General features: G+C 45.1%; 2 protein-coding genes and 2 long non-coding RNA genes across 4 annotated transcripts in view; 3 read left to right on the top strand and 1 right to left on the bottom strand.

Moving 5' to 3' along the window:
• The first annotated feature begins 1,967 nt into the window (after positions 1 to 1,967).
• Positions 1,968 to 3,419, top strand: LOC126994029 (uncharacterized). Its single transcript, XR_007748741.1, has 3 exons — positions 1,968 to 2,071; positions 2,911 to 3,004; positions 3,311 to 3,419. It is a non-coding gene; the product is annotated as an uncharacterized LOC126994029 (long non-coding RNA).
• A 10-nt stretch (positions 3,420 to 3,429) lies between these two features.
• Positions 3,430 to 3,885, top strand: LOC126994032 (uncharacterized; the record flags this gene model as incomplete). Its single annotated transcript, XM_050853279.1, has 1 exon — positions 3,430 to 3,885. A coding segment is annotated over one exon (456 nt), but the record flags the coding sequence as incomplete, so codon positions are not given.
• Positions 3,886 to 3,982: 97 nt separating this feature from the next.
• The window catches only part of LOC126994028 (zinc finger protein 219-like), a 79,781-nt gene continuing 56,263 nt past the window's right edge, over positions 3,983 to 27,500 (top strand). The window contains exons 1-2 of the mRNA XM_050853278.1: positions 3,983 to 4,193; positions 4,550 to 4,639. Of these exons, the coding sequence (XP_050709235.1) occupies positions 4,059 to 4,193; positions 4,550 to 4,639 (225 nt within the window). The 5' untranslated portion in view covers positions 3,983 to 4,058. The remainder of the gene's footprint in view (positions 4,194 to 4,549; positions 4,640 to 27,500) is intronic.
• Positions 19,466 to 23,946, bottom strand: LOC126994030 (uncharacterized). Its single transcript, XR_007748742.1, has 2 exons — positions 20,641 to 23,946; positions 19,466 to 20,571 (listed from the first exon to the last, which is right to left on the bottom strand). It is a non-coding gene; the product is annotated as an uncharacterized LOC126994030 (long non-coding RNA).

Raw genomic sequence — 27,500 nt, forward strand, 5'->3', positions numbered from 1 at the left:
AGCTAGACACGGATGGAAAGATAACGCAGCTCCCACAAAACTATATAACCCCTCCCAAAAGCTAATAATAATAGCTAATTAGTTTATTTTGAGTGACTATAATTGCTTGTGTATTTTAAATAATGAGGAAAACTTGAAATATTGTTTAAAACCATTTCCATATCTCCGCTGCAATGCCCGGTCAGCGTGGGTGCGGCGGCGCATGCGCTAGGGCTGGGCTAGTACCGCTAATTTCGGTACCAATGATATCGGTACCAAAAAGGCCGGGACTGGTAGAATCAGTACCGGGCTGATGCTGACATCTCCGGTGCCATTATTATTACAGCTACCACTATGACTAATTCTTGATTCTTTACCTTCAGTCTAATTCCCCATCGATATGAACTGTGGAGAGATGTATTATTTTATTTGTTATCATTAGCAAACTAATGGGAGGCACAGCTCCTTGGGAAGGCGGTGGCCGAGTGGTCAGCGTGCGTGCGGGCGTTACGAGCCCGTGGTTGGAGTCCCACCGAAACACGCTAATTTTTCAACCCTCGCCGAGTGTGTGAAGGTCACCCACGTGCCAACCCTGCCTGCATCGTCCTCGGCAGGAGGGGCCCCGCGGGGCAGCACGGGCCAGGCGAGAGTCATGCATCACGGCACACACTGTAAAGAAAAGCCGCCTGCGCCGCTACCGGGCTGCTGGGCCGCCAAGAGAGCTTACCGGCGCCATGGCCAGCACATAATAAAATACAATAAAATGAAGACAAGCTCGGGGGGCGTCGCTTCACTCCCTCGCTCAAACTCGTGCCGGTGTTCCCGAGCTGCTCCCACGATTACCGCGGCCTGGCACACACACCGCCAGGGAGGGACACACAGCAGGACGCGTTGATCATGCAGAGGTGCCCAGACTTTTTGACATGATGCCCCCTAGTGATTTGTAAGAAATACTCACGCCCTCCATCCCTTGTTTATATATATACATATATATATATATATATATATATATATATATATATATATATATATATATATATATATATATATATATATATATATATATATATATATATATATATATATATTGCGTTAATGTAAGAAAGGAGCCACTAACACGAAGGATCTGATGTGGTTACTTACCTTGAATCACCGCGGGAAGGGCGTGACTACGGGCGGGCGTGCGGGCAAAGACCTGCTACCAGGGAGGGCCAAATCCGTGCCAATCGCAGCGGACGGGTTAAGGAAGTGTTGCGGGTCTTGCCTTACCTTGTTGGTGTCGAAGATGGTGAAGATGGGCTGTGGCGTGGGCGGCCTGTCACCGCTGCTGCCTCTCGCCGCCCTGGTACAGGCGCCAGCTTTAAACCGAGCCGCTGAAATACTGAATCATTCCCGCTGAGCGACCCACCGCGGCGTGATTCGTAAGGATCTATGTATAAAGCGCTCCGTAATTACGTAGCTACGGTGGGAATGGGGGGCGCGTTCCCCCAAGAGAATGCGGTGCCACCCTCCCCGGCCTTGCCCCAGTACCTCAGAACATGCCCAGTGACCTTCCGTGTGGCACCAGTGCCCGGCTGCCCCACGTACCTGCTGCCCCCACCGAGGGGTGTCTGGCCACGCCACGGGCACTAGCTAATCTAACCGAACGTAACCTTACTAAGCCGGCCTAGAATATTAACCCATCGGAAACAGTAACATACTCCCTATGGAATTATAACCTATTGCAACTTAACTCGCTGAGAAATATAATATATAGATATATATATATATATATATATATATATATATATATATATATATATATATATATATATATATATATATATATGGTTATTGCTGTTCAGTTAGTGGCGGTACAGTGTTATAGCCAGGGCTCCAGCACAGCCAGGCAGCCATCGTGCTCGGGAAAATAAACGAAGTGTTCAGCTTTCCTCGCCATCTCCCCGGCAGCGGCCCCAGCCCCGCGGCACCGGTTCCAGTACCGGCAGCCTCGGCAGTACCGGTACCGGTACCCAGCGCCATGCGCGGCTAAGATGGCGACGTGAAGGGCGGACCCGCGAAGCCTCCATCTCTCACGGTGATTCATCCTCCTGTGAGTACCTGTGGCGACCCCCGGGGCAGCGTGCCGGATGGCGCGGCGCCCCTGGAGGCTGGTGGGCGGCGTGGGCGTGGGGCGGAAGGCGTGGGCGGGCCGTGAGGCGTGGGCGGGGAGTGGCTTTGTGTGGCTCGGCGTCCCTTCCTCTCCCTCCCTTGCCCGCCCTCGCCCGCCCTGCCTCGCCCTCGCCTTCTCTCCATGGGCGTGCGGACGGCGGTGCGGGGTGAGGGTGGGGGCGGGGGCGGAGGACGGCACACCAGCATCATTTATCTCCCCCCACCCCCTCCTCCCCCTCACCTCCCCCCTCACCTGGGATGCTGGGGGGCCGGGGGGGGGGGGGAGAAGGAAGAAGAAAGAGGAAGATGCTGGTGAAGGAGGGAAGATGCTGAGGAGGAGGAGGAAGAAAAAAAAAGAATGAGGAAGATGCTGAATATGAGGAGGAGGAGGAAGGGAAGATGCTGGGAGGAGGTTGAAGTAGGGAAGATGAGAGAGGAAGATACTAGGGAGGGGGTGGAAGACAGGAAGAAAGGAGGAAGGAAGGGAAGATGCTGAGGAAGAAGAGGAGGAGAGAGAGAGGAAGATGCTAGGGAGGAGGAGAAGGAATGGAAGATGGTTGGAGGAGGAGGAGGAAGGGAAGATGCTGGGAGGAGGAGGAAGAGAGGAAGGAAGGAAAGGGAAGGGATTATAAATGTCAATATACTACCACCACCACTACTACTACTACTACTACTACTACCACTACTACTACTACTACTACCACCACCACCACCACCACTACCACTACTATTACTACTACTAATACTAATACTACCACTAACTTCACCTTGTGTCCACAGAGCCCTGAGCGAGATGGAGGACGGTCTTCTCTCCCTCAAGTGGAACAACCACAGATCCACTTTTTTCCACATCCTCAGTGAAGTCCGGGGAAAAGTAAGTATGTGGAGGAGGTGAATTGACAAGTGGAGGAGTAAGAGGAGGAGGTTGAGAAGGAATAAGGGAAGTGGTGGAGGAGGAGGAGGAGGAGGAAGAGTGGTGGAAGAGGATGAGATGGAGGGAGAGAAGGAGATTGTGGAGAAAAGAGAAGAGGAGGAGTTTTTTTTATTTTTTATTTTCTCTCTGTTACTGTATTTATATGTGTGTGTGTATGTGACCTGTCTGTGTATGATTTCTGTGTGTGTGTGTGTGTGTGTGTGTATGTGTGTGCACAGCTAACGGTGTGTGTGTGCGTCCCCACAGCACACGTACACGGATGCGACGCTGGCGTGTGAGGGCAAGTTCTTCCCGGTGCACAAGCTGGTCATGTCCACCTGCAGCGACTACTTCATGGAGATCTTTGAGAAGACGCTGCACAACCCCTGGTGGTGCTGAAGGACATCAAACGCACCGACCTGGAGGCCCTGCTGGACTACATGTACATCGGCGAGGTGGACGTGCGGCAGAGTGAGCTGGCCGGGCTCATCAAGGCCGCTGAGTGCCTGCGCATCAAGGGCCTGGCTGTGCCCGACGAGGACCCCACCAAGGCCCACCGCAAGGGCCCCCCAGTACCTGAGCCCCCCCACAGCCCCCCAGCCAAGCGGAAAAGACGGGACTCGGGGGGCAGGGGGGCCCCCTCTCCGCCCCCGCCCCGGGGGGCCTCCCAGTCTTCCTCCTCCCACGCCTCCGCCGCGGCGCCAGTGCCTAGTCAAGCGCCCCCCCCATCCAGCGCACCTGAGTCACGTGCCATCCCAGCCCATGCCCCCCAGCCGCCCCAGCACAGGAGGCGGGCGGGCGCCCGACCCCTGTCCTCCGCCCACCTGCACCACCCCAGTTAAGGGGGCCCCGAGGCCTGCGCCCCCCCTGGGACTCCCCACGGGCGGGGCGCCGCCGGGCCCCGGCCCCGACCAGGCTGCCGGTGCAGCTGAGCAAGGTGGAGGTGGAAGCGGGTGGGGAGGGGGGCGGGGCGGGCCGGGAGTCCCACGGGGGGGAGCGGGAGGAGGGCAGCGAGATGGATGACAACGAGGAGGACGGCAGCAATGAGTTCGACTTCGCCGCCAACCCCACGGAGATAGAGAAGGAGGAGCACGATCAGGTGGACGCCTACGCCGCCGACCAGTTGCCGGGGCCGTCGGGGCTGCAGGGGGTGAGTGCCAGCCGGGGCGGGGCAGGGCATTGACATTCAGAAACACTTGCATGAGTCATGGCAATAGCAAACATTTGAATTACAACAATACTAATATATGTTTAAATTCTGACAGTGATAATAAACGTTTTGAACTTCAGATATAATAATTCATAAACAAACAATAGAAAATACATGAACTTGGACAATGTTACTAGATTTTTAAATTCTGGCTAACCAACATTTAAACTCTGACAGTAATAAACGCTTAAACTCCTATAATAATAATAATCACTTGAAATCGCAAACAAAATCACAAACAATAATCCCCCCCCCCCCCAATACTAACCATCGCCCCCCTCTTTCCCTCCCCCCAGGGCCCCCCAGTGCTGGCGTGGGGCGAGGAGGGCGAGGGCGGCTTCCCCCACAATCTCTTCGGGGGTGACGACGCGGCGGCCCAGCAAGCGGTGAGTGTTGCGTGACCCTTGACCCGACGGGGCTGGCCGGGGCAGGTGGGGTGTGGCGAGGGATGGGGTTTGGGTTGGTTTGGGGTTTTGTCTTTGCTGATGATGGTTGGAAATACATACATACATACATACATAGGTTTAACTATCTTATGCTCTTAACTACTACTTACGCTACTACTACTTCAAACACACACACATACACACACTTTTTCTCTTCCTAAATTTTTCCTTGCTCTTCTCTTCCTCCTCCTCCTCCTCTGCCTCCTCTTCTCCAGTTCTCTTCCTCGTCCTCTCTACTTCCTCTTCCTCCTCTTTTTTTTTTTTTTTTTTCCACCAACACCACCACCACCACCAGTAACAAGGCCCCCCTTCCCCTACAACCCTACCCCCCCTTCCCCTTCCGGCAAGCCCCCAAGGGTACTGTTCTTAGTTCAGACCTTACAGCAGCTTGCATTTATTTATTTTTTTTTTTTTTTTTACTATACTATACATGACATGTCTCATATATGAGAATTACCCCTGACCTGACATGACCTGACCTACCCCTCTTCCCATATACCGCCGTACACACATCCCTTATATAGAGAGATTGGGGTATGAGGGATTAGAAAGTGGAGGAGAAGGAAGAAGAGGATGTGGAGGAGGAGGAGGAAGAGAAAGGAGGAGAAGGAATAATTGACATCTCGGTCATTCCTGTTCTTTCATGTATATTTGTTTATTTATTTTTGCTACAGGATAAAGAAAGGAAATGTTCTTATAGGAGGGAATACAAAGAAAGGCTGTTTTAGTTATAGGAGTTTACCAGTTGAAGGTGTGAGAGAATGGATATACTTGTTAACTCTTGCACTGGGAAATTGGATCATATAAAGTAACAGGAAATAGTTTATGTAGGAGGAAATACAAGCAAAGAAAGGCTGTTTTAGTTATAGGAGTTTACCAGTTGAAGGTGTGAAAGAGTGGAGATACTTGTTAACTCTTGCACTGGGAAATTGGACAACATAAAGAAACAGGAAATAGTTTATATATGATGAAATACAGAGAAAGCAAGGCTGTTTTAGTTAAAGGAGTTTACCAATGGACGGTATAGGCTATCCGGCGGCGACTCGGAGAAAGAACTGTTTTTACTTAAATTGTTCTCTTTTCTATTTGGGAAAATTAATACTGGCTGCCGTTTGGAGGCTGCCAAATGTCCAAAGCGTGGTACATGCTGGTAAAAAAAATGTATTTACCCTTTGCTGGTAAGTTAAATCATTCATAAGCTGCTGGAGAGCAAAATAAAGCCCTGGGCGAAAAATACAAAAACTTCCAGCTGTGTTTTTCCTGTTTGGGCCGCTAATTTGCGGCCCGCGGCACATTCACCCCTCAGTGGTCACACACACCACACACAGACGCAAACCTTACCAGCAAAGGGTAAATACTTTTTTTTTTTACCAGCAGGTACCACGTTTAGACATTTGGCTCCAAACGACAGCCAGTATTAATTTTTCCCGAAATAGAAAAGAGGAACCGAGTTAAGTCAAAAAAACGTTCTTTCTCCGAGTCGCCGCCAGATAGCCTATACCGTCCATTGAAGGTGTGAAAGAATGGAAATGCTGGTTAACTCTTGTGATGGGAAATTGGACAGCATAAAGAAACAGAGGAAATAGTTTATATAGGAGGAAATACAGGCAAAGAAAGGCTGTTTTAGTTATAGGAGTTTACCAGTTGAAGGATTGAAGGAATTGAGATGCTGTTTAACTCTTGCACTGGGAAGTTGGACAGCATAAAGAAACAAAGGAAATAGTTTATATAGGAGGAAATACAGGCAAAGAAAGGCTTTTTAATTATAGGAGTTTACCAGTTGAAGGATTGAAGGAATTGAGATGCAGGTTAATAATAATAATGATAAATATAATAGTAGTTTTATTTCGCCCAGCGGCATATAAAAAAAAAAACAGGACAGGAAAACGAACGAGATTGAGCGAGACACACAATGCTTAAATAATTGACACTATAATTATATATGCAAAGGCCCAGCCACTCACAACGCATAGATCCACTTACATAGGCCGAGCTCTGTCTGACGGAGGTGATGATGGAGTTCCCAGATTGTTCCACTCTACTACACTCCCCATACTGTACGAGGCATGGCGACGCAGCACAGCCAGATAGTTCATCCCGTGCCCGGTGAAGGCCAGGGATGAGGTGGTCTATCTAGGAAGCCCCAGAAGCTGCTTGAGGATATTGTTATGACAGACCCTCAGAGGCAGCCCTATACCGCGACCACAGCGCGTTGCAGTAGAGAGAGTAGCAGTGGCTCCTGAATAACTCCAACTTCACTGCGGTAGGAAGTTGGACAGCATATGGAAGCAGAGGGAATAGTTTATATAGGAGGAAATACTGATGAAGGAAGGCTGTTTAGTTGTATATAGAAGGAATTTATGAATGAAAGGGATGAAGGAATGGAGGTGATATGAAGGAACAAAGGGAAGAGAGAAAGAGAAGGAAGAAGAATAGGAAGGAAGGGAAGGGAGAGAGAAGAATGAAAAGAAAGAGGAAAGATAGCAAAAAGAAGATGAATAGGAGAGAGAGAGAGAGAGAGAGAGAGAGAGAGAGAGAGAGAGAGAGAGAGAGAGAGAGAGAGAGAGAATCAAGGCAGTATTATATCTAGAAAGTGTGTTACCTATCCCCCCTCCTCCCCTTACCTTACCTTACCTTACCTTAACGAGTGCCATTCGAAGGCTAATGAGACTTAATTAAAGCTTCAATCACACCTGTGGCTTATGCTGAGTGTCACATACATACACACAAACATACATACATAGACTACTTACTACTACTACTACTACTACTACTACTACTACTACTACTACTACTACTACTACTATACTACTACTACTACTACTACCACCACCACCACCACCACTACTACACACACTTACAAACAGATGACTCACTCACTGACCTTGCCTTACCAGATGAGAGAGAGAGAGAGAGAGAGAGAGAGAGAGAGAGAGAGAGAGAGAGAGAGAGAGAGAGAGCAAACAGTTGGACAGACAGACAAAGACGGACAGACAGGCAAACATTTGGAGGAGGAGGAGGAGGAGGAGGAAGGGAGAGGAAGAAGAGGAGGAGGAAAGGTATGTGGAAGGGTACATATCTCCTCTTCTTTGTCCTCCTCCTCCTCCTCCTCCTTCTTCTTCTTTGTCCTCCTCCCTTCCTTATTTTTCTTCCTCTTCCTGTCTCATTCTTTATCACATTTATTTTCTCTCACCTCCTCCTCCTCTTCCTCTTCCTCTTCCTTCCTCCTTTTGTCTCCATTTCCCTTCTTCCTCCCTTCCTTCCTCATCCTTGCCTCCTCCTCTCCTATTTTTACCTTCCTCCTCTTCTTCCTCTTCTTCCTCCTCCTCCTCCTAAATTTACGCAGTCTATTCTTTTTATTTTCTTTATTTGTTTTCTTTATCATTTTTTTCTTCCCTGTGTTGTTTTTTCTCCCCTCTCTCTCTCTCTCTCTCTCTCTCTCTCTCCTTGTTTATTGAGTGTTGGTTTATTTCCCTCATACGTTCTCTCCCTCCCTTCCTTCCTTCCTTTGTATTTCTTTCCTCTGTTTTTTCTTCTTTTTATTTATTTTTGTTTATTTTCTGTTCTTCCTCTTCGCCTGTCTTTTTTTAGTTCGTTTTCTTTCTCTCTTTTTCTCTATCTTTCTTTTTCCATCTTTATCTCTTTTCTCTCCCTTATTTTTTTTTAGTTTCCAATAGTTTTTTTTTTTTTTTTCTCCCAGTTTATTTTTCCTTTTCTGTTTTTTTTCCATCATTATTGTTATCTATTTTCATTCTCTCATTTACTCTCTCTCTCTCTCTCTCTCTCTCTCTCTCTCTCTCTCTCTCTCTCTCTCTCTCGTTTCCTTTCTTTCTTCTTATTTCAATATTTTTCTTCCTTCCTTTATTTCACTACAATTCTTATTTATTTATTTATTATCTCATTCTCTCATCTTTGACACTTACTATCAGACCAAACTTACTAGGAAGGAAGAAAGGAAGGAAGGAAAAGAAAGGAAAGGAAGATACATAGATAGATAGGGAGGACAGAGAGGAAGGAAGGAAGAGAGAGAAAGGAAGATAGATAGATGGATAGAAAAGGAAGGAAAGATAGGAAGGAAGAGAAAGAGGAAGGAAAGGAAGAGAGAGAGAGAGAGAGAGATAGAGAGGAAGAAAAGGAAGAGGAGGAGGAGGAGAAGAAAGGGGTAGATAAAAGGAAGAACGAGAATAGGGAAGAATGTAGAGAACGAAGGAAGAATGTAAGAGAAAGAAATGAAGGAGGAAGAATGAAATAAGAAACAGCATAGGAGAGACGGTTCTACACACACACACACACACACACACACACACACACACACACACACGTCATGTCTAAGGCAGCTGCTGTAAGGTTTAGTAATGTGTACCATGTGTGGACAGACCTCATGTGCGTTTCTGTGCGTTTTTACCTCCCCTTCCCATACGCACACACAGACGTACACAACCTCCCTCCCCCTTTCTAAATACAGTCATGTGCGTGAAATGGCCATATCTCCTTTACCTCTTGAAGTTATGTGCGTGTGTGTACTTTTTTCATACGTACACACGCACACTGGTTACACACGCACATGAAGTCTGTCTACATGTATTATATCTAGTGTGAGATGTGTGTGTGCGAGGGGAAAGTTAAGTTAATCAATAAAGAAGCAAAGAAATTAACAAAGAAAATGATACCAAGAAATATTTAAGTTACCCCGAAATTCAGAAATATTAAAGTCACCCTAAAAAATCCAGAAATATTAGCCACCCTCAAAAACCCACAAATATTAAAGTCACCCTCAGAAATCCAGAAATATTAGTAACCCTCAAAAATCCAGAAATATTAAAGTCACCCCAAAAATTCAGATATATTGACTTTAAAGTAAGAAGTAAATAAGAAAGATGTAAATAAAGAAGAAGAAATAAGTAAAGAAATAACGTAAGAAAATCAAACTGAGAAATATTTAAGTTACACCAAAATTTAGAAATATTAAATTCACCCTCAAAATTCAGAAATATTAAAGTAAATAAAGGAGAAATAAACAGAAAATCCAACTAATTAAAAAATATTAAAATCATTTCTCCAATATCCAGGAATACTAAAGTCACCCCCAAAACTAAGAAACACTAAGGTCACCCCCCAAAAAATCATTCTCTCAGCCACCACAGAAAACCTAAGGACTAAAGGCAGACTCATATAAAAGCTTCCAAGGGGCCATCCAGCTATATTCCCCTCTGTTCATATATTACCAAAGCCTTAATATAGAGGCCACAGGTCCCCCCTCACACACGCACTCTAGTATATGCCTGCTCGCTACTCTCGCACCTCCACCTCCTTAGCCCAGCCCAGGACCAAGAGTATGTGTGTGTGTGTGTGTGTGTGTGTGTGTGTGTTGGATGGGTCATATGCGATGGAAGAATTGATTGGCGGTATACATATGAAGAAAATCTGTAAGTAATACGAATATCTGGAGGTCCATTCAGAAATCAGTCGTATTATTAGTATTACAACGCGAATATCCGGAGAATCATTCAGATATCAGTAGATCCATTCAGAAATCATTTATTATTAGTATTACAACGCCGATATCAGGAGAGTCATTCAGATAATCAGGAGATCCATTCAGAAATCAGTCGTATTAGTAGTAATACAATGCGAATAACAAGAGACTTATTCAGATATCAGGAGAGCCATTCAGAATTCAATATTGTTATTAGTATTACAACGTGAATATCAGGAGATCCATTAATTTATCAGGAGGTCCATTCAGAAGTCAGTCGTATTAGTATTTCAACGTAATTTGGACGGTTGGTAATTATTCTTTAATAAATTGCAAAGTTAGATAATCCGAAATACAGATATAACTCTTCTTTCTGTATTTCTGTCTATCGTAAATAAAATAATGTAAATAAATGCAAAAATATATATTAAAATTCTCACACATTCGGAGCATAACTTACTTAATTATTTCAGTATTTTCATTTGTCATAACTAAGAAAGAAAGAAGGAAGGAAAGGAAAAGAAACTGTGAGATGTATTAAATTTCCGTGTGTGTGTGTGTGTGTGTGTGTGTGTGGTTGGGTTAGGTAAGAGGAAGGAGGAGGTGCAAGGGTGGCCAATGTTTGTGTTTGTGTCTCACCCCGCTGCGACCCTGGGCATGTGAGGAGGAGGAGAAGTTAATCTGTTTATGTTAATTAATTTTGTATACCTGAGACCCCCGCCCCTCCCAAATCCACTCCCCACCCTTTCCAAATTTTTCTTATCTTTTTTCAGTCAGTCAGTCTTGTATTGGTTCGCCTCTTCAGTCAGTCAGTCAGTCGGTCAGTCAGTTAGTCAGCATAATTCTCCTGTCTTGCATTGCCTTATCTCAATCTCAGTCAGTCAGTCTTTATTGGTTCACCTCTTCAGTCAATCAGTCAGTCAGTATGTTCTCCCTTTTTGTATTGCTTTGTCTCAATCTCAGTCAGTCAGTCAGTTCTCATATTCTTCTCTCTTTCTCTTAGTTAGTCTGTCAGTTGGTCAGTCAATCAGTCAGTCAGTCAGTTCTTATATTGTCTCTCTTAGTTAGTCAGTCAGTCAGTCAGTTAATCTAGTACTCCTGTCTTTCATTTCTTTCCTCTTGTTCTTGATCAGTCAGTCAGTTAATCAGTCAATCAGTCAGTTTTTATATTCTCTCTTTTAGTTAGCCAGTCAGTCAGTTCTTATATTCTCTCTTTTAGTCAGTCAATCAGTCAGTTCTTATATTCTCTCTTTTAGTCAGTCAATCAGTCAGTTCTTATATTCTCTCTTTTAGTCAGTCAATCAGTCAGTTTTTATATTCTCTCTTTTAGTTAGTCAGTCAGTCAGTTCTTATATTCTCTCTTTTAGTCAGTCAATCAGTCAGTTCTTATATTCTCTCTTTTAGTTAGTCAGTCAGTCAGTCAGTTCTTATATTCTCTCTTTTAGTTAGTCAATCAGTCAGTTCTTATATTCTCTCTTTTAGTCAGTCAATCAGTCAGTTCTTATATTCTCTCTTTTAGTTAGTCAGTCAGTCAGTCAGTTAATCTAGTACTCCTGTCTTTTAATTCTTTACCCTTTTTTTGATCAGTCAGTCAGTCACTCAGTCAACCAATCAGTCAGCCAGTAAATAATTCAACCAGTCAGTCAGTCAATCAGTCAATCTCTCGTTCAATCCTTTCCTCTCCTTCTCCTCCTACTTTCTCATTTTTATCTCATCCAAAATTATGTATAAAAATAAGTTAAGAAAATCGAATCAAGAAAATCGAGCAAGTAAAATTAGACCCCAAAAAAGAGTTAACCCCCCCTTCCCCCCTTTACCCCCCCCCCCCCTTAATTAAACCCCACATGCCCAGGCGGTCCCATAAGGGTGAGATCACTACTACTACTATTATTATGACCACTACTATTGCCTCTACACTACTACTACTACTACTACTATTACTATTATTATTATTATTACTATTATTGTTATTGCTATTGTTTGTGTCTACCATGATGTATCGTTGACTTTGGTAATTGTTAATGTTTATATGGATGTGAGTTTTTTTTTTTTGTGTATATATTTTTTTCTTGCGTCCATATTGAATTTGAGGTTATTGATGATGATGATGATGATGATATTTTTGACTTGTTTACGAAATTATATTCAAAGAAAGGAATTGGAAAGGAAATGGATCGAAATGGAAGGAAATAATTGGAAAGGAAAAGAAATGGATGGAAGGAAGGAAGGAAAAGAAATTGGAAGGAATTGAACATGGATGGAAATGGAAGGAAGTAATTGAAAAGGAAAAGGAAGGAAAAGAAATTAGAAGGAAAGGAAGGAAGGAAGAAAAGTTGGAATATGGGAAAGAAGAAAGAAAATAGAGAGAGAAAGAAGGAAGGAAAAAAAAGAGAAAGAAGACGAAAACAGGAAGAGAGAGAGAGAGAGAGAGAGAGAGAGAGAGAGAAATATTCAAAATCGTACATGTATATATATATATATTTTTTTTTTCATTCATAAATTTCCGTAAAAAAAAAAAAACAGAAGGAAAACAAACAAACAAACAAACGAAAGGAAAAATACAAACGCAATTTTTTTCCGGTGTTTGAAAAATTTGTACCTAAAAAAAAAAAAAAAAGTCGCAACAAAAACAAGTGCGGAATCGTAAATAAACAAACAAACTAACAAACAAACAAAACGAGAGGAGGGGGGCGACGCGATGTGCCAGCCGTGTGCGTGTGTGTGTGTGTGGTTTTTGTTGGTGGTGGTGGCGGTGTTGTTTTAATCACCGCTTGGATGAATGCCTCACCACCACCACCACCACCACTCACTCTTCCTCCCTGGTGGTGGTGGTGGTGATACTGGTGATGATGGTGGTGATACTGGTGGTGATGGTGGTGATATTGGCTCTGCTCATCTCGAAATCTTTGGTTAAAATGTTATGTTATGTTTTCACCGGTCCATCCAGCCCCACCAAGTAAGGAAGGGCATTAAGAAGAAGACATATGGTAGTGAGGTTTTTTACATGACAACGCTAGGAAAAAGTCAGTCAGTCAGTCAGTCAACACACACACTCGCATACGCACGCACTCGCATACTTACACACTCGCTGGCAACGCACCACCTCCGCAACGAAACTCAGGGAATGGTGTAAACAAAGTGTCCTATAACATACCTCACTTCTGCTTGCCTCTGGTGTGGCGTTAGGAAGGGAGATCTCTTGTGAGCATTGCCGCCTCTGCTTTGTTATATTGTTGTTCAGGTGCTGGGTGGAAGGTGTTCTCTGCCCCGCCAGGCTGGAGACTATGGGTGGTGATGGTGGTGGTGCTCTCGCGGTGGTTGTGTTGGTGCCGGCCACTGTCTTGTTTAGAGCTTTGGCGTGTTGGGTGTTGGTGGCGTGAGCAGGCAGGCGGGTACTACTACTACTGCTGCTGCTACATTTATTATTCTACACCTACTACTACTACTGCTACTGGCTGGACTACTGTGCTTGCTACACCTACTTCTGCTGTTACTGCTGCTGCTGCTGCTGCAGACAATCTGCCACTATTATTTTTGGGAGGGCATAGAGACATTTCATAGGCCTGGAAAGGATGCCTTCAAAGAAAAATGCCTACTAGAAGAAAATGCCTGCTTGCTGTGCCTGCTGCTGCCTACTGTTCTTGAAGGTGTTGAGGTCAACTAAACCTGTCATTCAGACCTGTAGCCAGGACTTAAAGCCGTGGGGGCTACGCATCTCTCTACTAAAACAGCCTATACTGGACGAGGCTGTGGTGGTGGCTGTGGTGTTAGCATTGTCATGGGTGTTGTTACGAGCCTGGCCGTTGATTGACAAGGGTGTGGTGGAGGCTGCTGTTCCATGGGTAGTGTTGTCAGGCTGGGATAGTTTGATGAGGCATCTTTCTGCATCATGAACGGAAAAAAAAAACATGAAAACCCGATTCATCTACTTGGCAATAATAATAAAGTAAAAAAATAAATAAAAGGAACTATCGACAGACTAACGAACGAACACACCTGTGGCCCAAGTCATGTTCGTACTCACCTGTCCGTAATGAGTAGAGATGAGGGAGGGAGGCACAGGTAGAGGTGAGGGAAGGAGGGAGGGAGGGAGAGGCAGGTGATGTGAGGTTGGCGGGAAGCTGGAAATTGGTGACCTGATTCAATTCTGTGTCTGATTGGCTGACTGAAAGGAAGAGGAGAAAGAAAGGAAGGGATGGAAAGGAAGAAGAGGAGTTAAAGAAAGGATGTATGTAAGGAAAGGGATGAGAAGGAAGAAAGAAAGGAAGAAGGGAGGGAGGGAGGGAGGGGTTGAGAAAAGAACAGAGAAAGAAAAAAAAGGAAGAAACGGTTAAAAATGAATAAAAGGTAAGAAGGAAGAGAGAGAGAGAGGAGAATTAGGAGATGGAAGGAAGGAAGGAAAAGAGAGAAAGGTAGATAGAAGGAAGAGAAGGGAAGGGAAGGAAGGAAAGAAAGGAAGGAGAAGACGAAAGGTTGTCAAAAAAGAGAAGGAAGGAAGGAAGGAAGAAGGAAAGATGTTTTATGGCTGGAAGAAGGAAGAGGAAGAAAAGGAGATAAGAAGAGAGAGAGAGAGAGAGAGAGAGAGAGAGAGAGAGAGAGAGAGAGAGAGAGAGAGAGATATGGGTGTGTCTTATACCCCACCAAACTCACACACACACACACACACACACACACACACACACACACACACACACACACACACACTTGTCTGATATTCCTACATTAATATTCTCATTTATATATTTATTTATTTGTTTGTTTATTATCTCGTTATCAAAATATTTACACTTCCTTTTTTTTCTTTCTTTTGTGAATTTGAGGGAAGAAAAACAAAACAATAAACAAAAATAAAATGCGTTTGTGAATGTTAGTACGTACATTTGTTTACACACACACACACCTTTATTTTTTGTTGTCATTGTTGTTGTTTGCTAGATCTGATTGCTTGCTTTGAGGAGGGGAGGGAGGGAGGGGGGGGGGAGACTGGTGGTGGTGGTGGTGGTGATGGTAGTTGGGATGATAGTGGTGGTGGTGGTGGTGGTGGTGGTGGTGATAGTGATGGTGGTGGTGGTGATGTGATGGTGGTGGTGATGATGGTGGTGGTGGTGGTGGTGATGTGATGGTGGTGGTGATGATGATAGTGGTGGTGGTGGTGGTGATGGTTGTGGCGGTGATGATGGTGGTGGTTAAAATACACTAAGTTACATATATGAGAGAGAGAGAGAGAGAGAGAGAGAGAGAGAGAGAGAGACTAAGGAAGGTGAGATTGACATGACCTAAAACAATATGAAACTAACATGAACTTGACTAAGAAGCAAAAAAATATAGTATACAAGAGAGATATTAGATGAAGTTGAAATGACAATAAATGAGTTAGATAAATTAAGATCAGGTCAGCATCGAGAGAGGAGAGGTACAGGTCAGCATAAAAAAGGTCACGTCAACATGTAGTAGATAGGTCAAAGGTCAAGTTAACATGTGGTAGACTATAGCGTGACATGAGAGGAAGGGATATTGGTGTTGGGACTGTGTGGCGAAGCAAAGAGGAGGACAGACCCACAGAATCAAACGCCTGAGTGGACTATTTGAAGTGGTCTGACTATGAGCACACACACACAAACATAAAAGCAGTATTTACATATTTAGATGAAGAAATGGTGAAGAAACTAATGACATCGATGATACGTCCAAGACTGGAATATGTAGCATTAGTGTGGTCACCAAGATTGAAGAAAGAAATTAGAAAGTTGGAAAGAATACAAAGAGCAGCGACTAAATTGCCGGAAACTCTTGAGAGAACAAACTTATGAAGAAAGACTGGAGAAATTGGGACTAACAACACTGGAGAGTAGGAGAGAGAGACGGGACCTAATAGCATTGTACAGGATACAAGAGGGATTGGAGAAATTGGACAGGGAAGACCTAGTGGTACGTGACAGAAGTGTGACAAGAGGCAATGGTAAGAAATTGAAAAAGAGCGACTGTAGGAGAGACATCAAGAAATACAGTTTTCCATACAGAAGCATAACAACATGGAACGGACTTGACAAGGAGACTGTGTGCAAAAACGATTCATGAATTTAAAGCCAAACTGGATAATAAGCGTTATGGAGATGGGACAGCATGAGCCTAGTACAGCTCTTTTCCTGTATTTCACAACTAAGTAAATACAACTAGGTACACACACACACACACACACACACACACACACACACACACACACACACACACACACTCAGACAACTAACTCACAGAACAATAACAACAAAAGCCCTGAGAAAACACACAGTAAGAAAGAAAAAGAAAGAAAGTAAGTCAATTTAAGATAGACACTTACCTAACCTAACCCAACCTAATAGCAACAAGGGTCAAGAAAGTGAGAGAGAGAAAGAAAGAATGAGACACAGAGAGAGAGAGAGAGAGAGAGAGAGAGAGAGAGAGAGAGAGAGAGAGAGAGAGAGAGAGAGAGAGAGAGAGAGAGAGAGAGAGAGAGACCAAACCTTTGACACTATTTCCACACACACACACACCACCACCACCACCACCACCAAAAGAAAGAAAGAAAGACAGATGAAGAAAGAAAACGACAACCCCAACCCAACCCAACGCAACCAACCTCAAACTCCGCCAAACCTAACCCACTCCCCCACGACCCAACCTCACTCCTTACCTCCCTCCCTCGGCCGTACTGAACCCCAATTCTTATCTGTTCTTGTAGGAGGGGATCGTTCACGGCAGAGGCAGAGGTGGCCGCGTGGGCATGAGGCGTGCCGGAGGAGGCGGAAACGGAAGCGGAAGCATGAGGAAGAGCCGGGCTAGATGGGGCACCGTTTACACATGCCCGTATTGCGCCAAGCTCTTTAGGGACAAGACTAAATGGAGTCGTCATTGCCGTGTACATACTGGGGATAAGCCGTTCGTCTGCGGGGCGTGTCGGAAGGCGTTCTCCCGCAAGGACCGACTGCAAGCTCACCTCCGCGACGCTCATCACCACTTGACACCACCTCCACCTCCACCTGTACTGCCACCCCACCTCCACCACCTCCACCACCATAACCATATCACAGCTTAGACGTTTTTTGGGAGAGAGTGAGTGATGCCCTGTTCCTGTCCTCACCACCACTATCATCACCATCACCTCCACCTTCTATACCACTTCCACCACCTCCACCTCCATATTACTGCCTAGACTTCATTTGTGTGAGTTAGTTCCCCTGTTCCTTCACGAGCTACCCTTTTTTTTTCATCCCCACTCAACACCATCTCTATTCCCTCCCTTTCTTCTCCTTCCCTTTTCTTTCAATCTGGTAACTTCACTTCTCCTCTTCCTCCTCCTCCTCCTCCTCTTCTCTGCCTCTCAAAATCTCTTATACCTTCTGCTTCACCTCTCCCTTCCTTCCTTCCTTCCTTCCTTCCTTCCTTCTCTCCCTTCCTTCCTTCCTTCCTTCCTTCTCTCCCTTCCTTCCTTCCTTCCTCCCTTCCTATCATAATCTTTCCTATCCTTCCTTTCTCCCTTCCTTCCTTCCTTCCTCCCTTCCTTTCTTACCTACTTATCCTTCCATCTTTTCTTTCCTCCCATGTCCTCCTCCTCCTCCTCCTCCTCCTCTCGCTACCTTGTTGTGTCAGGCACCTCCGCTACCCAAGAGTTGTTGTTGTTGTCGTTGTTGGTGTTGTTGTTGTTTTTGAGCTTCATAGGCTTAAGGTCCCATCCTCTTCATCCTGTTGCTCTTCCTCCTCCTCCTCCTCCTCTTCCTGTGGTTGTTTTTCCTCCTCCTGTGTCTCCTCCTCCTCCTCCAGTTCAGGTTGTTAGTGGAGCCCCAGTCAGTGCCCCCCTTGCCCCCCTCCCCTCAGCGTGGGCGTGCGGGGCAAGGGGGGGCAGGGTTACAGGGGGCGGGGCATGGGGTCATCACCGTGGGCCTAGTGTCAGTGTAGGTGTGGGCATGGGGGGGGTACAGGGGCCTGGCCTCGCCCTGCTCTGGCCTGCTTCTCACTGCTCGTGTTTCTTTATAGGACGGCGCGTTGCAGGCCGCGGTGGAGGTGGTGATGGGGGCGGCGGGGGGGGCGGAGGAGGACTCGCCCCGCAGCCCCCCCCAGCCCCCTGTCGTGGAGCGGGCGCCGCGGGCGGAGAGGGGGGGGGCGCCGCGCCCCGCCAGGTCTCCGAGGAAAAATCGCGCCCGGCGAGGCACCGCAAACTATACGTGTCCGTTCTGCGCCAAACTGTTCCTGGACAAGTCCAAGTGGAGCCGCCACTTGTGCGCCCACACGGGGGAGAAGCCGTTCGTCTGCACCATCTGTGCGCGGCGGTTCTCGCGCAAAGACAACCTGCAGACGCACATGAAGGACAAGCACAGGATATTCAAGGTACAGTTCTAGGCGCCGGCACCCGTCACCCCGCCCAGTGCCGCGGTGCCCGCCCTGGCCCACGTCCGCCCTGGGGTGCCACATGCAATAACCACAAGCAGGATCTCCAGACAGTAACTTCAAGGTACAGTTCTAGGCTCCCGGTGCCACGTAGTCGACACAGTGCCCAGGCCTGATCCTAAGCCCGCATTTGGGTGCCACATGCAATAAGACAGACAGGATCTTCAAGGCACAGGTCTGGGCCACAGGCCGGCACCATGCAGCCAGCGCCACAGTGCTCAGGCCTGGCCCCATGCCCTCCCTCATGTGCCAGATGCAATAAAGACAAAACATGACCCTGCACGAGAACTGACCCAGAAGCTTCACGTCACTACATTCGGTCACAATCTTCTGCTGTGATGAAGAGAACAAGAAGGAAAAATAATATTGGCCCGGCACACTTGTCTGAAATGAAGTGGACGTAGTGGAATCAAGTGGAAAACAGCTCAAAATATCTTACCCATTCCGCTGCTTTTGAAGAAATAGAAGTGGAAAAACCTCTACGGATATCAAGAAAGGAATAACAACAATAACAACAGTGAAAAACAGACACATTCTCCTCTTGAAAATAATAAGAATAAGAATGAGAAACGGGCAGAGTCATCAGTCGTCTGTCTGTCGGAAAACCCCAAACAGACAACCAACTTTCTCTTCTGTGCAAACAACAACAAAAACAACATTCTCCTCTTTTGTAAATAACAAGAAATAACAAAAATAAGAAGAAACGGGCAGAGTCATCAAACGTCTGTCTCTCGGAAAACCCCAAACAGACAACCAACTTTCTCTTCTGTGCAAACAACAACAAAAACAACATTCTCCTCTTTTGAAAATAACAAGAAATAACAAAAATAAGAAGAAACGGGCAGAGTCATCAATCGTCTGTCTCTCGGAAAACCACAAACAAACAAACAACTTTCTCTTCTGTGCAAACAACAACAAAAACAACATTCTCCTCTTGAAAATAACAAGAAATAACAAAAATAAGAATAACAATGAGAAACGGGCAGTCATCAATCGTCTGTCTCCCGGAAAACCACAAACAAACAAACAACTTTCTCTTCTGTGCAGACAACAACAAAAACAACATTCTCCTCTTTTGAAAATAACAAGAAATAACAATAATAAGAATAACAATGAGAAACGGGCAGTCATCAATCGTCTGTCTCTCGGAAAACCACAAACAAACAACCAACTTCTGCAAACAACAAGACTCGGAAACAGACAGAATATCACGTCCGTCTGTCTGCCTGTCTGTCTCATCGCTCCCTGTATTACATTTACTGTTCTGTGATTCTTTTGTAAGCTGTGTCGGTGGAGGGGAAAGGAAGGGGGAGGTGTAGGGGGGAAGTAGAAGGGGAGGACAAGGAGGAGGAGGAGGAGGAGGGAGAAGGGGGATTTGAGGACCATTACTTGTCATTCTGTAGCTGTAGTTTTAGTGGTGATGGTGGTGGTGATGGTGATACTGCTTTCCATATGGCTTTTACATGATGGTGGTGATGAAGGTGGTGGTGGTGATAGTGGTGATGACAGTCGTAATTTAGTATACAGACACTTACCTTGCCTTACCTTACCTTACCCCACCTTACCTTACCTTACCTTACCTCACCCCACCTTACCTTACCTAATCTGACCTAACCTTACCTTACCTTACTTAATCTTACCTAACCAAATCTAACCTTACCTAACCTAACCTTACCTTACCTTACCTTACCTAATCTGACCTAACCTTACCTTACCTTACTTAATCTAACCTAATGTATCCTTACCTAACCAAATCTAACCTTACCTTACCTTACCTAACCTTACCTTACCTAACCTAACCTTACCTTACCTTACCTTACTTAATCTAACCTAATGTATCCTTACCTAACCAAATCTAACCTTACCTTACCTAACCTTACCTTACCTTACCTTACTTTACTTAACCTTACCTAATGTATCCTTACCTAACCAAACCTTACCTAATCTGACCTAACCTTACCTTACCTTACTTAATCTAACCTAATGTATCCTTACCTAACAAATCTAACCTTACCTAACCAAACCTTACCTAACCTTACTTAACCTAACCTAATGTATCCTTACCTAACCAAATCTAACCTTACCTAACCTAACCTTACCTTTCCCAACCTTACCTTACCTAACCTTACCTTACCTAACCTTACCTTACCTAACCTTACCATACTTAACCTTACCTGATCTGATCTAACTTAACCTTGCCTTACTGAACCTAACCTAATTTTACCTAACCTTACCTTACCTAACCTTACCTTACCTAACCTAACCTAACCTTACCTTACCTAACCTTACCTTACCTTACCTTACCTAACCTTACCTTACCTTACCAAACCTTACCTAACCTTACCTTACCTTACCTTACCAAACCTTACCAAACCTTACCTAACCTAGCCTTACCTTACCTTACCTTACCTTACCTTACCTTACCTAACCAAACCAAATCAGACCTACAATCAACCAGTATTTTCACCCCAAACACACACACACACACACACACACACACACACACACACACACACACACAACACACACACACACACAATAGTCCATCATCAAACAACTACAAAAAACAAGAAAAAAAAATAATAGCTTACTACATAGATACTCATTCAATTCAAGTCCAGTACCAGTCAGCCAGTCAGTCAGTCAGTCAGTCAGTCAGTCAGTCAATCAGTCAGGCAGTCAATCATTTTAACTGTCAAAAGCTTCCATGGTGTCTGTCTGTCTGTCTGTCCAGTCCCAGTTTTGCCAATCAGTCAGTCAGTCAACCAGTCAGTCAGTCAGTCCAGTCATTTTTAAGTCAAAGTCCCCCGGTGTTTCTGTCTGTCTGTCTGTCTGCATCTCTGCCTGTCTGTCTGTCCCTTCAATCTCAGTCAGTCAGTTAAAATATACCGAATTGTCTGTGTTTATTTGTATCCAGTCAGTCAGTCAGTCAGTCCAGCTCACAATCCGAACGTACGTCTGTCAATCTATCTGTCTGTCTGTCTGTCTGTCCGTGCATCCGTCGGTGTCCGTCTGTGTGTAGTGACGTAGGTGTCCCCGCTTCGCTACGGAACCCACCTGTGTGTGCCCACCTGAGGAGAGGCGGCAGGTGTGGGGGCCTTGATTGGCCTGCCTACACACCTGCCTGTCTCACTCCACCCCCCTGCGTGTCTAGCTTGGAAAGAGGTGGTAACGAATTTGACCACTCTGTGGTCGAGTGCTTAGCGTGCTTTGCTACGAATCCGTGGGCCTGTGTTCAAACCCCGGCCCGGGCATTCGGTGTACAGCTCACCCAGCTGTTCCTCCTCCCTTTGGGGCTGGTGGATAAATGTGTACCTGGCACCTGGGGAAGGTAAACTGTGGTGACCCGGATGTCACATTGGGCCTGTGTCCCGGAGTAGTGGGTTCTTCCCACCACAGGCTCAAGGAACATTTCACAGGAGCTGCCTTGTACAGGCCTACCGGCCTCTTGCAGACTCCTTACGTTCTTATTCACTTAAGGGCCAGTGTGACGGAGATGAGCACCGCTCCCACGCGTGGTGGGGTTAAACATTGTGATAAACTCTAAATCTTCATTGGTGTGTTCAAAATACAACCAGCCACTAGCCTTCCCCCGCCAAGCCAGTGCAGGGGAGAGGAGCCGCCCATTGGTGCATCGCCAGGACCGATCCACCAATGGGCTTCCTCATTGCCAAAAAAGGTGGGCTGTGATTGGTGGGTTCAGTCCGGGGATGTGATATTAGTCCGCCAATGTGTGTGTATGTATGTGTGTATGTATGTGTGAATGATTGGTGTACGTGTGTCTGCATGTATGAATGTGCTTGTTACTACTACCCACCAGCTGCCAACTTGTGTGTGTGTGTGTGTGTGTGTGTGTGTGTGTTGCTGCCAGTAAGACTAGTTAAGTAAGCCAGCAAGTAAGATAAAGCAAAAAAACATAGGCTAAGGAAACATTGAATTACTTAACTTACCCCCGTGATCTCTCGCTATTATTATTATTATTATTATTATTATTATTATTATTATTATTATTATCATTATTATTGTTAATATTTTTGCCGTCGTCAGTTTTTATTGTTTTTATCATTTTCATGGCAATGTGGTGATGGCTTTGTCTGCTGTTATTGTTATTATTATTGTCATTATTATTATTATTATTGTTGTTATTAGTGGTGGTGGTGGTGATACGTAATTAGAGTAATGGAGGTTTTGTATCGATGAATCTGTATTTATTTATTTATTCATTTATTTGTCTATTTATTTGTCATCCCAGCGCTGCCTTGTTATGTTTGCGTTTACATGACTGAGTCACTCAGTGTTTCTCTCGTTCCTCACGGCATTGTTTCTCCACGGCGCCATTCCAGACCCATTCCAAGTCACTGGTTTTGTTCCTTGTGTTTCCTGGAGCGCCTGGCCCTCCACCGTGGAGGGTCGCCCCTTGACCAACCATACAAATGTTCCTCTGCCATTCCAAGTTGCTGATACGCGTTGATATGTTCCTTCTTTTTTTTTTTTTTTTTTTTTTTTTTTTAGTGTAACTTGCCAGCCAGTATTTACCGTGTGTGCCGGCGTGGAAGACGCACTCTTTCTCAGAGCAATTCGAAAAATTAACTGCGTCTTGGACGCATTACCTACAGGTGACCTGCCGAGGTTAACAAACTTCCAGGTCAAGCAGGTCACCCTCCACCCGGTGCTGAGGTCAAAGGTCAGGATATGTGTAGGAAATGGGCGCGTCTTCCACTCCGGCAAACACGGCCATCATGATTCTCTTGATGAAGCAGCAGCGCGTCCAGTCGCTTAAACGCATTTAGCACATTGTTCCTGACGTGCGTGTGTTGTGTTGTGTTGTGTTATTTATTCAAACAATCTCGGTTATCATAATTACTGCTTCTATTACTATTATTATTATAAGTGCTTTGCTTCCTACCTGCCAACTTACTTACCGCCCACAAAATGACGTCGTAGGTTTGTAAGTGAGCGCGTTAGTACCTAGCGGAGACGGTGCAACTCGAGCCCGGTGCAGTGATGGTGTGGTGATAGTGGTGGTGATGGTGGTGATGTACCCCGGGTGGTGGTGGTGGTGATGCTACTTAGAGCGGTGTTGTTTGTTCCTGGTGAGGGGGGCGTGGTGATGGTGGTGATGACAGTGGTGGTGATGAAGGAGAAAAGAACCGGTGTAGTGGTGATGAAGAAGAGGAAGGAGATGGTGATGTTGGTGGTGATAGGTGATAGAAGTGGTGATAGTGGTGATGAAAGGAAGGTGGTGGTGGTGGTGATAGTGGTGATGATGATGGTGATGGAAACTGCACTTCATGTCTAACCACCACCACCATCATCACCACCCCTTCTCCCCCCCCCCCCCCTTTTTCTGCACCCCCCCCCCCCTTCCATTTTTATTTTTATTTTTTTTATTTTTTTGGTTCCTGTTAATTCCCTCGGTCGCTTGTTCCGTCTCTGCCGCTGCCAGTAAATGTTATAGAGAAATGTGGTGTTCCTGTGTCAACCTGTGTCCCTTCCTTCCTTCCCTCCTTCCTTCCTTCCTTTCTTTTTTCTTTCTTCCTTTCTTTCCTTCTTTCTTTCTTCCTTACTTACTTATTTTCTTCCTTCCCTCCTTCCTTTCTTTCTTTTTCTTTTTTCTTTCTTTCCTTCCTCTCTTTCATTCATTCATTTTTTCTTTTTTCCTTTTTTTCTTTCTTCCTTCCTTTCTTCCTTCCTTCCTTTATTGCTGTTCTTTTTCTCCTTTTCATTCTATCTTTCTGGCTTTCTTTTTGTGTCTTTCCTTCCTTCCTTCCTTCATCTATTTTTCTTGTCTTTCCCTCCCTTCTTTCTGCCATTCTCTCTTCTTTCCTTTTCTTTCCCTTCCTTCCTCTGCCATCAGCTCTTCCTTCCCTTCTTTCTCCGTATTTCTATTTTTCCTTCCTTCCTTCCTTATCTTTTTTTCTTGTCTTTCCCCCCCCTTCTTTCTGCCATTCTCTCTTCTTTCCTTCTCTTTCCCTTCTTCCTTCCTCTGCCATCAGCTCTTCCTTCCCTTCTTTCTCCGTATTTCTATTTTTCCTTCCTTCCTTCATTTCTTTCCTTGTCATCATTCTTCTATTCTTCCCTTGGTGCTCTTGTCAATCTTTCGTTTATCTTGTTCTTCCTTCCTTCCTTCCTTCCTTCCTTCCCTCCTTCGTTCCCGTTAAGAGTTAAGGCTTATTATTTAAAGGTTTTTTATTTTATGATACGTATCGTTTTGTAATAAAATGCTCACCAAGATGGATTTGATGACGTTGTTTGTTTGTGTTTATCCCCCCAACGAACACACAAAGGAAAAAAGAAAATGGAAAGGAAGGAGTCGGTCTGTTGTCTCTGTCCCTTGAACGAAAACAATAACACGAAAGAAAGGAAGGAGCCAGTCTATTGTGTTCATCCCTTAACTAAAACCATAAGAAAGAAAGAAAGGAAGGAGCCAGTCTATTGTGCTCATCCCTTAACTAAAACCATAAGAAAGAAAGAAAGGAAGGAGCCAGTCTATTGTGCTCATCCCTTAACTAAAACCATAAGAAAGGAAGGAGCCAGTCTATTGTGTTCATCCCTTAACTAAAACCATAAGAAAGAAAGAAAGGAAGGAAGGAGGAGGCTGTCAGCAAGAGGCCGTTTGGCTTATATGCGGCACGGCTGATTGGAAAGACAGAGAGGAGGTGAAGGAGTGATAAATGACAAAGGCGGTGGTGATGGTGATGGTGATGAAGGGGAGAGTAGACAAGAGGGGCAGGGTTTATCCTCCCTCAGTAAGAGATGTCGCTCATAACCAACTCACAAACCAAGAATCAGGAGTGGAATTTTAGGAAGGCAAAATTTTTACCTTTCTAAAATTCCAGACCTTATTTTCATAGAAGTTGTTCATAGAATGCTCATAGGGGCCTGACTGAGGCTGTCGGAACTGGCGCCGAGGGAACGGCCGAAAAAGGGAGAGCTTGTGATATGAAGATTAAAACCCTATCAAATAAAATCAGATGATTTCTATTTACGTTTAAGTTACTGGAAAATGTTCCTCAGAGAAATGAAATAAGGTGCCGTGCAGTAGTGGGAATGGGTGCTGGGTTGGTACAGTGTAAGGAGGGCATTGAAAAACGAACCCATAATCTCAAAATCACAGTAATTGTAAAGGTAATCGATTAGTAATTGATTACTTTTTGCCAAAGTAATCAGTAATCACGATTACAAAACACTGGTGGTGTCGCCCGCCGCCACCACCGTCAGTAGTCAACCGCCCCTACAACGTCCTTTCTCTTGGTGCCGCAGGAAGTGGGCGGCGGCGCAGGGCCGGGCAACAAACTAGGCAATCACCACCACCACCACAACACCACGAACCCTCCACACCACCACCACCAGCACCTCCACCAAAGCTACTCACCGCTCCGCTTCCTCAAGTACCGGTGCGTCGTCTGCTCCAAGAACTTTCGCCAGCTGGAAGACCTCCGGAGACACACGCGAACCCACACTGGGGAGAAGCCGTACGCCTGCCCCTTCTGCGACCACCGGAGCACGCAACTCGGCCACCTCAAGGACCATGCGAAGAGGAGGCATAGCTACACGGGCAAGCTTCCTCCTCCTCTGCCTCCTCCTCTTCCTCCTCCTTCCGCGGTCTCGTCCCCGTCTCCTCCGTCGCTGGTTCCTTCTTCTTCTTCGGCGTTGTTGATGTCTAGTTCTTCTCTTCCTTCCTACACGGGCAAGCCTCCTCCTCCTCCTCCTCCTTCTTCTTTGCCTCTTCCTCTTCCTTCTGGTTCTTCTTCTTCTTCTTCGTCTCCTCCTTCGTCGTTGTTATCTCCCTCATCTTCTCTCGCTTCGCTCCCTCCCCTCCCGTCCCTTCCTTCCCTCCTCCCCTCCACACGGAAATAAGGAAGAGAATGAATAAGAAAGAATAAGTAAGCCAAAACGAAAGCAGGAGAATGAGAAAACACATAAGAAAGAAAGAGAATGAGAAAGAAAAAGAAAGGAATTGAGAGAAAGCAAACACGAAAGAAAGATAGAGAAAGGAAGAAAAGAAAGCAAAAAAGAAAGAGAATGAATAAGAAAGAGTGAATAAGAAAGTCAAAACGAGAGCAGGAAAATAAGAAAAGAAAAGAAGAAAGATAAAGAAAATGATAAGGGTTAGGGGGGAAGATAAGGGAAGTTAAGATAAAATGAAGGAAAAGAAAGATAGAGAAGAAGGAAAATAGAAAGCAAAGAAGAAAAATAGATAGAAGCAATAAGATGAGGGGGGGATGATGAGGGAAAAGAGAAAATGAAAGAGGTTAAAAAAAGATGATGGAGAAGGTGAAGATGTTTGTTGGAGATTTGATATAAAGAAGAAAGATATTTATTTAAGCCTGTTTTATTAAATTGCCTGATTTTTTTAATGGCCTCTTTAAATGACCTATTTTTTTTTTTTTAGACCACCTTTTTTTAAATGGCCTGTTTTTTTCTTTGTAAATGGTCTGTTTTTCTTTGTAAATGGCCTGTTTTCTTTTCTCTTATTTTTTTGTAAATGGCCTGTTTTTTTTCCATTGGCAAGACTTGAGTTCAAAAGCTCTTAACTAACAAACAAACAAACAAAAACTGATAGACCAGAAACTTTACGGACACACGAAGTACATAACATAAGATCACATTAGACAAACAGAAAGAGTAAGATCAGCCCAACATTTAGGTAGGTTCAGAATCTCTATAGGTAGGATCAGAATCTATAGGTTGCTACAAGATTAAGATCAGATCCCCTTCGGCGGACAGAGTTCTGAGTTGGTTTTGTCCATTCCCTCCCAGGTGGCGGCAGTGCTTACTCCGCAGGGCACCCTAAGAGGAGGAGGAGGAGGAGGAGGAGGAGGAAGTAGAGGAGGAGGTACAGGTCTTAGAGGAGGAGGAGGAGGAGGAGGAGGAAGAACCTACATCCAGACAAGTTACCTC

This window comes from Eriocheir sinensis, unplaced genomic scaffold (genome assembly GCF_024679095.1).
Source record: "Eriocheir sinensis breed Jianghai 21 unplaced genomic scaffold, ASM2467909v1 Scaffold706, whole genome shotgun sequence".
Lineage (NCBI taxonomy): Eukaryota > Metazoa > Arthropoda > Malacostraca > Decapoda > Varunidae > Eriocheir > Eriocheir sinensis.